This window comes from Haliotis rubra, unplaced genomic scaffold (genome assembly GCF_003918875.1).
Source record: "Haliotis rubra isolate DU_JTF1 unplaced genomic scaffold, ASM391887v1 Scf51, whole genome shotgun sequence".
Classification (NCBI taxonomy): domain Eukaryota; kingdom Metazoa; phylum Mollusca; class Gastropoda; order Lepetellida; family Haliotidae; genus Haliotis; species Haliotis rubra.
The window spans coordinates 1,772,384-1,785,713 of NW_025767202.1; the positions used below are offsets into that span (position 1 = coordinate 1,772,384).

The 13,330-nt window shown below is 42.9% G+C and overlaps 1 protein-coding gene across 1 annotated transcript in view; it reads right to left on the minus strand.

The window, feature by feature from the left end:
• The window catches only part of LOC124292229 (carbonic anhydrase 2-like), a 37,709-nt gene extending 25,012 nt beyond the window's left edge, over positions 1-12,697 (minus strand). The window contains exon 1 of the mRNA XM_046729281.1: positions 12,364-12,697. Within this exon, the coding sequence (XP_046585237.1) occupies positions 12,364-12,430 (67 nt within the window). The 5' untranslated portion in view covers positions 12,431-12,697. The remainder of the gene's footprint in view (positions 1-12,363) is intronic.
• Between the last annotated feature and the right edge of the window lie 633 nt (positions 12,698-13,330).

A 13,330-nucleotide genomic window follows, 5' to 3' on the forward strand; every position in this document is an offset into this window, starting at 1 on the left:
CGCCACGGGCCCTTCTGGAGGACTGCATCTGTCGTAGAATGGGTAAATGCAGTCTTGTTTGGTGGTTTATTTGTACTGACAGAGGAAGAACGTTTGTCTCGGAAATGTGATTTTTGTACAAATCGTAAAATTTGCTTGGGAGCAAAATAGTACTGAATCCTGATAAATCTGGAACAGCTCATTCCATGTTTGAAACAATACGTTCATTACATACGTTCCTATAATTACAACGTTCTGATAAATTCATCAAGTCAGCGGAAAGACTGCTGGGCTTGATGTGTAAACATCGATGTGTTTCTGCACCATACGCTAAGACGGTGTAGGCAGCGCCAGTACCTAGGGCATCCCGCGGTCGTTTGTAATTATAGATCAATAATGTAGAAATCGCCAGACAGTTGATGCTCATCGATGATGGCAGATGGACCAAACACGGAACCTCAGATCACTACACTGCATCCGTATTCCAACATGCAGAACATTCAGTCACATCGAGTCCGTATTCCCACACGCAGAACACTCAGCTACATTGCATCCGGATTTATACATACACGTTATTCCTCTATATTGCATCCTATTTCCGACACATTTCAGGTCCTTAGAGGTCTTTGCACCTATACACAGATGGCACAGCTATATCACGTCTGTGTTCCTACATACACCCAGCTACACCTCGTCTGTGTTCCTACATACACTCAGCTACATCACGTCTGTGTTCCTACATACACTCAGCTACATCACGTCTGTGTTCCTACATACACTCAGCTACATCACGTCTGTGTTCCTACATACACTCAGCTACATCACGTCTGTGTTCCTACATACACTCAGCTACATCACGTCTGTGTTCCTACATACACTCAGCTACATCACGTCTGTGTTCCTACATACACTCAGCTACATCACGTCTGTGTTCCTACATACACTCAGCTACATCACGTCTGTGTTCCTACATACATACACGTCTGTGTTCCTACATCACTCAGTCTGTGTTCCTACATACACTCAGCTACATCACGTCTGTGTTCCTACATACACTCAGCTACATCACGTCTGTGTTCCTACATACACTCAGCTACATCACGTCATGTCACGTCTGTTCCTACATACACTCAGCTACATCACGCTACACATCACGTCTGTGTTCCTACACCTCAGCTACATCACGTCTGTGTTCCTACATCACTCAGCTACATCACGTCTGTGTTCCTACATACACTCAGCTACATCACGTCTGTGTTCCTACATACACTACAGCTACATCACGTCTGTGTTCCTACATACACTCACATCACGTCTGTGTTCCTACATACACCCAGCTACATCACGTCTGTGTTCCTACATACCCAGCTACATCACGTCTGTGTTCCTACACATACACACGTCTGTGTTCCTACATCACGTCTGTGTTCCTACATACACTCAGCTACATCACGTCTGTGTTCCTACATACACTCAGCTACATCACGTCTGTGTTCCTACATACACTCAGCTACATCACGTCTACATCACGTCTGTCAGCTACATCACGTCTGTGTTCCTACATACACTCAGCTACATCACGTCTACATCAGCTACATCACGTCTGTGTTCCTACATACACTCAGCTACATCACGTCTGTGTTCCTACATACACTCACTACATCACGCTACACTCAGCTACATCACATCACGTCTGTGTTCCTACATACACTCACGCTACATCACGTCTGTGTTCCTACATACACTCAGCACATCAGCTACATCACACGTCACTGTTCCTACATACACTCAGCTACATCACGTCTGTGTTCCTACATACACTCAGCTACATCACGTCTGTGTTCCTACATCAGCTGTGTTCCTACATACACTCAGCCTACATCACTACACCACGTCTGTGTTCCTACATACACTCAGCTTCACCACGTCTGTGTTCCTACATACACTCAGCTACATCACGTCTGTGTTCCTACATACACTCAGCTACATCACGTCTGTGTTCCTACATACACTCAGCTACATCACGTCTGTGTTCCTACATACACAGCTACACCGCCTAGACCCACATTTCAAACTGATACAAGTTATCCACAGCACCACATTCCACCCCTGAGAGCACACAATGTGTTATGTCGTTGTGTAGCGCTAAGCGATTTCCTGTACCGCGTGGTAGTGCACGTGTGTTTCACATTGACCTTGCCATCCTTGCTCCTATGTCAGTAGGCGAGGGTAGGTCTGACCTGATAAATCATTTACACAAGACGCAACACTTGGCAATTTTATAACACTCAAAGACTTGTATCGTGATCGAACATTTCTTGAGATCACCCAAACAGGGAGCAGAACAAACATACGAAATACTGATTATCTTAAAATAGACGCACTTCAGTACCATAAAAGTGTGTGAGCAGCACATGAATATGTGTGGAGGCGTCTCAATGCCTCCGACATCAGGTAGGAAATGAGAAGACTCCAATTAAACACACAGTAATTATAAATGTAGCTTGCGCAAAAAGGTAAAATTTGTCGAAGGGTACTTAACTATCGTTGAAGGTTATCAATGAATGTATCCCTCAACAGTAGATATCCACGTAATATTTGTATTTTCCACTTTCCCATTAGATTCGGATCAGATCTATTTCAAATGTATTTTTTTCGAAAGGCCATACAATAATCTGTTGAATAAATACAGGGCTATAAATACACTATCGAACTATAATGTGGGACAAGCAGATGTTACCGGGCGTACATGATATGACGGAATGTGTGTCTTGCAGAATAAGGTTGGCCTCATTAACAGCTGACTAGCTGGATGCAAATAACAGAGTATTTGACCTTCATTATGCAGGGTCACAGAGAGGCCCTTGTTGTGTTCTGTGTTGGAGATACGCTATCACGAACCAAAAAACTGTATCTCGAAAATACAACGACCTACTTAATTCTGACCTGCGTCAGATACATGTTTACGAGAAACACAGCAACCTGATGTATGTTGTAAATGAAGCGGATACGAACGTGAATCTCATTTCGCGCTGGCATTCATGAATAAATCGAGTTTTTGGTTTACGAGCGCATTTAATAGAACTGCCACTTTAGCATTGTATGACAAGGGAGGGAGGTCCTAGTCGATGAAGGTTACAGGTTCATACACACTTTACACTTTACTAAACATGTTACAGGTTATTGCTCAGGTGACAGGTTACTACTCAGATGAAACTCAGAGTCCCTGTATGACGAATCAAGGGTTCACCAGATCCTGACAGAAAGGGGAAATCTTGGGTTCACCAGATCCTGATAGAAAGGGACGAATCACGGGTTCACCAGATCCTGACGGAAAGGGACGAATCTTGGGTTCACCAGACCCTGATAGAAAGGGACGAATCTTGGGTTCACCAGATCCTGACAAAAAGAGACGAATCTTACGGTTCACCAGATCCCTGACAGAAAGGGCGAAAGAGACCTGAAAGGGGACGAATCTTGGGTTCACCAGATCCTGACCAAGAAAGGGACGAATCTTGGGTTCACCAGACCCTGATAGAAAGGGACGAATCTTGGGTTCACCAGATCCTGACAAAAAGAGACGAATCTTGGGTTCACCAGACCCTGATAGAAAGGGACGAATCTTGGGTTCACCAGATCCTGACAAAAAGGGACGAATCTTGGGTTCACCAGATCCTGACAAAAAGAGACGAACCTAGGGTTCACCAGACCCTGATAGAAAGGGACGAATCTTGGGTTCACCCGATCCTATGAGAAAGGGACGAATCTAGGGTTCACCAGACCCTGATAGAAAGGGACGAATCTTGGGTTCACCAGATCCTGACAAAAAGAGACGAACCTAGGGTTCACCAGACCCTGATAGAAAGGGACGAATCTTGGGTTCACCCGATCCTATGAGAAAGGGACGAATCTAGGGTTCACCAGATCCTGATAGAAAGGGACGAATCTACGGTTCACCAGATCCTGATAGAAAGGGACGAATCTTGGGTTCACCAGATCCTGACAGAAAGAGACGAATCTTGGGTTCACCAGACCCTGATAGAAAGGGACGAATCTTGGGTTCACCAGATCCTGACAAAAAGAGACGAATCTTGGGTTCACCAGACCCTGATAGAAAGGGACGAATCTTGGGTTCACCAGATCCTGACAAAAAGAGACGAACCTAGGGTTCACCAGACCCTGATAGAAAGGGACGAATCTTGGGTTCACCCGATCCTATGAGAAAGGGACGAATCTAGGGTTCACCAGATCCTGATAGAAAGGGACGAATCTACGGTTCACCAGATCCTGATAGAAAGGGACGAATCTTGGGTTCACCAGATCCTGACAAAAGAGAGACGAATCTTGGGTTCACCAGACCCTGATAGAAAGGACAAAAAGAGACGAATCTTGGGTTCACCAGACCCTGATAGAAAGGGGACGAATCTTGGTTTCACCAGATCCTGACAAAAGAGACGAACCTAGGGTTCACCAGACCCTGATAGAAAGGGACGAATCTTGGGTTCACCCGATCCTATGAGAAAGGGACGAATCTAGGGTTCACCAGACCCTGATAGAAAGGGACGAATCTTGGGTTCACCAGATCCTGACAAAAAGAGACGAACCTAGGGTTCACCAGACCCTGATAGAAAGGGACGAATCTTGGGTTCACCCGATCCTATGAGAAAGGGACGAATCTAGGGATCCTGATGAGAAAGGGACGAATCTAGGGTTCACCAGATCCTGATAGAAAGGGACGAATCTACGGTTCACCAGATCCTGATAGAAAGGGACGAATCTTGGGTTCACCAGATCCTGTCAGAAAGAGACGAACCTAGGGTTCACCAGATCCTGATAGAAAGGGACGAATCTACGGTTCACCCGATCCTATGAGAAAGGGACGAATCTAGGGTTCACCAGATCCTGATAGAAAGGGACGAATCTACGGTTCACCAGATCCTGTCAGAAAGGGACGAATCTAGGGTTCACCAGATTATGACAGAGGGACATTTTGTACAGTTCGGACAAACACAACACCCTAAAAACACATTATCGGCTTCACGATCACGTGCTGTAATATTACGCTTTTATGGAAACACAAAAAATGACCATATGTGCTAACCATTATATCTTTATGGTATGTTGAAGGGCCAATACGTTTTCTCCAGAAACAGTATGATCTAATAAGTGCATATCAGAATGTGTAGCTCTGAACAATTTTGCTCTTTTTAATATAATCATGTAATATCGAAACGGGCGCAAGAGTGTGTTTCACATTTTTCACACAGAGGAGGTCAACCACAGGTCTTCGGTGTAAAACTTGACTAAATATGACCTACAAATCCAAACTCAGAAATAAAGCTGAACCTAGAAGGATGGTCTGTAGGACTAGCAAGCTTAAATATAATTCTAATGAACTCTCAACTCAAGGAGTTTGAAATTCTAATGAATATATTGATCATGTTACTGATTGCCTGGTGTCAGCATTGATTTCCACGACTTTTTGCATTTTACGCAAAGTGGAAAGTGGATAATCAAACTGGGTATTCTCTGGCGTTGATGGACTATAATTCAATCACCACAAAATACTTGAAACTGAAAACCTTAAATAATCATAAATATATTGATCCGCGGGTCCACAAGAGCAACATTCACGATGGGCGCCTTATAGAATAATGTCTCAGAACACTGGAACAAAATGCAAAGTAAATACAAGTCTGGTTTATCTCGCGAATTACAAACAACCTATAGTTGTTCTTTCTTGGATGCTGAAATTCAATAGACTGGTTACAGTGACAGTGTGGTTTACAGGCTGGTTACAGTGACAGTGTGGTTTACAGGCTGGTTACAGTGACAGTGTGGTTTACAGGCTGGGTACAGTGACAGTGTGGTTTACAGACTGGGTACAGTGACAGTGTGGTTTACAGGCTGGTTACAGTGACAGTGTGGTTTACAGGCTGGTTACAGTGACAGTGTGGTTTACAGACTGGTTACAGTGACAGTGTGGTTTACAGACTGGGTACAGTGACAGTGTGGTTTACAGGCTGGGTACAGTGACAGTGTGGTTTACAGACTGGTTACAGTGACAGTGTGGTTTACAGACTGGGTACAGTGACAGTGTGGTTTACAGGCTGGGTACAGTGACAGTGTGGTTTACAGACTGGTTACAGTGACAGTGTGGTTTACAGACTGGTTACAGTGACAGTGTGGTTTACAGACTGGTTACAGTGACAGTGTGGTTTACAGACTGGTTACAGTGACAGTGTGGTTTACAGACTGGGTACAGTGACAGTGTAGTTTACAGACTGGTTACAGTGACAGTGTGGTTTACAGACTGGGTACAGTGACAGTGTGGTTTACAGGCTGGGTACAGTGACAGTGTGGTTTACAGACTGGTTACAGTGACAGTGTGGTTTACAGACTGGTTACAGTGACAGTGTGGTTTACAGACTGGTTACAGTGACAGTGTGGTTTACAGACTGGTTACAGTGACAGTGTGGTTTACAGGCTGGGTACAGTGACAGTGTGGTTTACAGGCTGGGTACAGTGACAGTGTGGTTTACAGGCTGGGTACAGTGACAGTGTGGTTTACAGACTGGTTACAGTGACAGTGTGGTTTACAGACTGGGTACAGTGACAGTGTGGTTTACAGGCTGGGTACAGTGACAGTGTGGTTTACAGACTGGGTACAGTGACAGTGTGGTTTACAGGCTGGTTACAGTGACAGTGTGGTTTACAGACTGGGTACAGTGACAGTGTGGTTTACAGGCTGGGTACAGTGACAGTGTGGTTTACAGACTGGTTACAGTGACAGTGTGGTTTACAGGCTGAGTACAGTGACAGTGTGGTTTACAGGCTGGGTACAGTGACAGTGTGGTTTACAGGCTGGGTACAGTGACAGTGTGGTTTACAGGCTTGGTACAGTGACAGTGTGGTTTACAGGCTCGTGTTTATGCTAGGGCAGTGTTTGTTCAGACACTCGTGGTCTAAGTGAAGTCACAAAATGATATCTCAAGTTGAAGAAGATACACTCAGAGGAAGCCTGATAACGGTGTACAGCAACAAACAACGAGTGTTACTACTCCCGACCTTACCCCAACAACCAGTAAAGTTGGCTTGGTATGCGGATCGACGTCGCATTCCTGACCAAGTCAGCATGTATTTAACAACTTCTTAATAGTGTTAAACAAACAGTTCGGTAACTTTTTGTTAAACATTTTTATCTTAACATATATTGGTAAACAAGCAATTTTAAGTACTGTATTCACAGGGAATGACAGACTTTTGTTACCCATAGTAGTAATTGTTCTGGCATCTGTGCTATCATTTAGTGTGAACTGTCGTGAATAAAATAATCACATTGGTCAGATTTGAGTGAGAGTGTAGGTTTCGTTAAACTGTCCTAAATGACAAAGAGTGCTCAAATTGACTGGTAAATATGAAAAATGAAATGTAATATGAATAAGGCAAAGACGATTCACTAGATATCAAAATTTATGAAAAAGGAAGGAAATCAAAGAAACTAATCAAGAAACTAATAACAACAGATGACAAAAATAATGTATCTAATATACTCAGATGAAATCAGAAATGGAATTAACATTATTCATGCATTTTAATGGTATATGATATCCGAGTGCTTGCTCTCAATCTTAACGACTTCATGATATGAGTTTATATGTTGTCGGTACGCTTTTTTAATTGTTTGTTATGTTAGATATGACATCAAGTGAACGATGTGTGGAACTGATATACACGACAATTAGCGCTATAGGATATCTTGACATGCTCTGGTCGGGATGTTTCAGAAAGCGAACCTGCCACGTTTGCTTCCCTCTACGTTACATCTACATAACTTGCTTATCGTGAACGCTTCAGCTATGAAGCTATTGTGAGGGTAATTGAGGTATCGACACGTATGCTTAATGAGCTACTATCAATATTCAACACAATTTAACACACTGTGTAAAAACACTTTGACCTCTTCCCATGACACGCTGACCTTTTCACAAACACCTGTTGTCACTATCTGCATGGCTGTCATTCATAACCACATGCTCATAATATAGTCGGAATCGTACGATCGAAATTGCATATAGCAGAATTGTTTATGATTATAAAAAAGGTTTTGCATGTTTTATAAACATGTAACCAGCTTAAGAAACTACCGTGATGGGTTTCCATTCTACGGTCTAAGTCTGTTGGCTTTCTCTGACAAACGTGTCGTTTGTGTACGTTTCAACGAATCCATATTATTGTGAATACCCTGAGGCTTGAATAATCTGTTTGCAAAAAAACTTTCATTAGCTGAAATAATATGTTGTCACAGACCACTCCTGCACAATCACATGGTCGAACACAAATTACTGACAATCATTAATTGCCAATTACCAATACCTTAGCACACCACTAATACATAAAATAACCTGCCACATCGGAATGTTCAAATAGACACACACAAAGAAAATGTACACGCACTGACACACCTAAACCACTACATTATTAATACATATGATAACTTGACATGTTTGCAAAAATGTCCTTCTTACCAGGTGTATAAGACAGCTAGGCAGACAGAGAAAGCGCGTCTGTGTCAGCTCAAACGTCCTGCCGGTAATGAAACGATGAGCTCTTGGGAAATCAGCTTCGTGTTCCGACTGCTGATGAGTGCATGCAGGATCGATACTGGGCAATGACCATACAAATACATCTGTCCAGTCCTAGATGTACATGTACTATCGACTATCAACTGTAGATAGAGGAGTCCTTCGATAGCATTAAAGGCAACCCTAACGAACTTTTCAAATCTGTCAGGTTCACCGTATAAGACATAAGGTTATATTCATCACATAGTTTGATGATGACAAACTATTTGCTTCACTTTGTCCATGGGTTTCACAGAAAGGTGTCGACATTTATTGACTTGGTGTTGTCTCTGTCTTTCCCAATTGGCAACTTTCCCTTTAGGTCGAGCAATATTCGAGCACTTCCTACATTTTGTGTCGATATTTTCCAACTTGTAAGAACATGCTTCGTTTCAAAGATTTCATATAACGTGACGTGGTTCTTGGTCAAAAGTTGTTTGTTCAGGGTTACAAAATATCATTATTTATCTCAAGTGATTCATGACCCCATATTCACTATATAGTCCATGCAATCAACTCTGCCGTTAGCATTAGACATTATAAAAACTCAATGATTTGGATTAATTATTAATGTGTAACACCATACAATCTGTAACACCATACAATCTGTAACACCATACACCATACAATTCTATATCTGTAAATGTAAGAGAGTGACGACTTCGCTCGAGGTGTGATGAACGGATTCAGAAACTGATCACGAATATTTTGACCATGGCCATCAAACGTCCAGGCGACAGACCATGAACGCAATCATGAAGCAGGGGTAGCTGTAACGTTGTTGTGTCAATGAGACCTTGTGTGTCAACAGTTCTCGGCTCAACCCAATACGGCTCAAAGACCTCACGCACAGTTTTCTAAATCTCCAGGCGGATTTGAACGATCTCTAGACACTCAGCCAACACCAGTTCTATCTTAGGGAGAAGCGGCCGGTGTTGACATTGAACACGGCGTTGAGGACGACTCACAGAGGAGATCATACACATTTCAGGTTTCATGCTTGCGAAAATTAATTACTTCCGACTATTAATAAACTACAATGTCGTACTTGAGCATCACGAAGTGACATGCATATATAACAGGAAGTGCCTGTCAATGGAATACGCAGGGCTGGATTAGTTTGGACGGGGAGCGGGTGGTTGGTGGGTGGATGGTGAGCCCGTCTTATGTAGATTGAACTTATTTAGGTCACCACTTGTAACGAGTCATTGTGTAATTAATGTTACTATAGGGCTCGGTTCAACAAGGGGAACATCCGCTAAGGTGATCGTAACTCCCACGTCCGTGGTGTCTACTGGCTTACAACAGTCGGAGCGCTTTGTTGAACTGGGCCCAGCTGTTCGAGAAAAGGTTGAGTGAGTGAGTACTATTTTACGTCGTATCAGTAATTCTCCAACATTTTACGACTAGAAAGAAAAAAGTAAAATCAAACTCTTCATTTGCTGTGTTACTTTACGCTCCATTATCACGACCAGGAACACCAGAAATGGACACACATTCTCACATGGAGAATAAAACCCGGGCTGTACCGTGACGGGCGAACGCTTTAACCAGTTACTTACCCAAACTTACTCTTGGATACAGGGGACGACCAAAGATTATTGACAGCTGATCTCCTTATGTTTATGGGTGTGAGTTGTTTTAATAACGCTTTGGCGTAAATAATATTTCATAAAAAGATATGTGCCTTTAAATTGTCGCGAGAGATAAATGGTCAGACCAGTTCATACCCGGCCACCTGTTGGTCTCACACTGACAACAGTAACATTTACACTATGTAATCTGTGGCAAGGTCGGCAGTATATCACCGTATGTCGGTCATCGGCTATGTAGGGAGAGGGCCAGGGTGCGCCTTGGTCTGACTGGCTGAATATATCACTAATTAGTATGTTTAGCACCAGCTCAACACAGGGGAAGGGAGGCCACGGGTTCATGGATGGCCGTAGCCTCAAGATTCCGATATGGCCTTCACTATATTGAAACTACTCTAATAAAGTCACGTTTACCGAATCTGTGTACACGTTCCTGGTGATGTCTGTTGGAACCTAGACTAACGCCTAGTCTCAGAGAACAAGTTGACAGCAACAAATAATTCCATTTATATTGACAAGGAATCCAACTGAACTCGGCGATTCAGAACCTAAGTAAATCTAGACTTGCTTAATTTAGGGGTTTTGCATTAGGGAAAATAATGTGGCTAAGGGTCTGTGAGATAGCATAGCTGGAACTGAAAAATCAGGTATTGTTTTCTTGGCAGTGCAACTGGACACAAGGCGTGTTTTGAAAAATATTTCGTCGAATGGCGTCCGTGGTAAAAATGACATGAGGGTCCACATCGACGGACATATTGTTGATATTTCAGGGAACAAGTACTTATAGAAACTCACTCAACTGGCTATCCATTTCTGAAAGACACTTTCAGGAAACTGATGTCGCAGTATAAGAGATGTACGGGATCAACTCGCCTCATATATTGACTGACAAGGAAAATGTTCTCCAACTATGATTGGTGACGGCGATCAATGAAAAACAATTTCAAATATTAAAAAACACTTATCTTGGTGGATGGAGTATTTTGTGATAGATGACCAGTTGTATTGAAAGTAATATTGTGATTTTAGTTGTATTCCCATGAAGGAAAAATTCAATCTGCTTATGGGGTGTCTAAGTAATTGTGACTATGCCGTATGATTAAAGTATGACGTCACATGGTTTCTGTTTTATTCGGAGTGAGTGAGTGAACGGGTTCAGTTGTGTTGACGTGGCTGTAAACGGTCACTGTGTTATATTACGACATGTTAGCATACTATAGGTGGAAACCCACTGTGATTGAGTACTCAGACGTTTTCCAGTTTTGTGGGGTTTGGACCCACAGTAACAGTTTCCTGGCTCACCGAAGGGGGGCAACTCTGTACAACACATTCCTCCGCATAAACCGAGTTTGGATAAGTGAGTGAACAGGAAGATTGCTGAATGGGACGTGTGAATCAATACCTCGATGACTTAGTGTGTGTTTCTGTCAGCTCTGGTAGGTCAATAAACGAATGATACTCAATGGTCACAGCTGTGTTGCATCAATATCATACTCGTCAAAATATATACATCCACACATCAGCATCAAATTTTCAAGTGGTCAGAGATACGAGGAAACCACATGTGAACATACGCTGACACTGAAGGTGACATTGAATTGAACACAGGCCAACCAATTACCCTAGTTCAGTACGGGGACTTCCAATCTGTCGGAAACCACCAACAGATGTTGTTTCACACTGACAGTATACATTTCAAAATTCATACGTGGCGAGAAAACGTGCAGAAATAACACTAGTAAATATCAGATGCGGCGGGGGAACCGGTGGTAAAATGATCTCTTTATTATGCCGATTGTCCGAGTTCGATTCCCCTCATGGATACAATGTGTGAAGACCATTTCCGGTGTTCCCGCCGTGATGTTGCTGGAATGGTGTTAAAGCGCGTAAAACGAAATGCACGCTCTCGGGAAATCTCAAAAGATGAAATACAGTATACCTCTGCCCGTGCATGTGTATTTGTTAGATTTTGCATCGTTTCACTGGTTTTTGTAATTCTACTCAATTCTGTTGATGTACACAGATACACTCTCGTGAGTTCAGGTAATTCCCTCAAATTATATACGATATTATTAGCCGAGTTATTTTTGGCGGGAAATACCAAACAGAGGTCGGCAGACGATTTCCGGGAATGGGATGACGTAGGGAGAGAAGCAGACGATACTCACGTTCTACACTATAGTAGATGAAAGTGGTGAGTGTTCCGTAGATCAATAGCTGCGCTAGCTCCTCCATTGACTGCTTGTTGATGAACACAGTGTCAGTCCTGGCGAACAACCTCGTACTGTCCCCACACTGATCAACATTTTCATGATCACAGCGAAAGCAAGGGTATGTTAGCCTCTGTCAATAAGGCCGTGCTTCGTAGCATTTCATAATGCTCCTGTTCTATGTATAGATATCCATACTCTTAGACCCGTTCCCGGCTTTTCCTGTGGGTTATGAATCAGACCAATGTTGATCAATACAACGGTTGTGATTTTCACAAGTGCGGCCTTTCCTACCAGCCTTCCGTGCTCACACGTGTATACCCATGGCCCACATAACGTTAAGTCGTGGGGTTATGAGACTCACACCAGGTCCAACAGACTATCCTCAGTCTAAAAATATCTCTGTTCCGTTCAATGTACATCGATATAAGGCGCTTTGACGTCAGAATGAATGTCGTTCAGGCTTTTTACATTGGCAGTCCCGTGATAGTTTGGATCAACGCTCTTTCAGGCTTAACAGGCTTATCATCCTCTATAGTTGTTAACTACGCGTGTTTGATGTATAGAAACCCTCTTTCCCCAACATTATAATAAAATATATATCCGCTTTCAAAGGCCTAAAACTTTACTTGGACGTGATCGATTTCCTCAGTAATGGCTTCAATTATGGCCTTTCACAACAACGTGTCAAGTGCCATGACAGTACAAGACGTGGGTAGACAGGTTGTAACTGGACCCGATAACGGAAGACGAGGAGAATTTCATCTCAACTCTTATGTGAAAATGATCAATATTTAACGTAAGCATGCTCAATGACATCATTATCCTCACTCACTCATTGAAGCAAACGTGATATTGATGTAAAACGGATGTGAGCGTTATAACTCATTCACACACTGACTGCAAGCGATAGTCATCAAGCGAC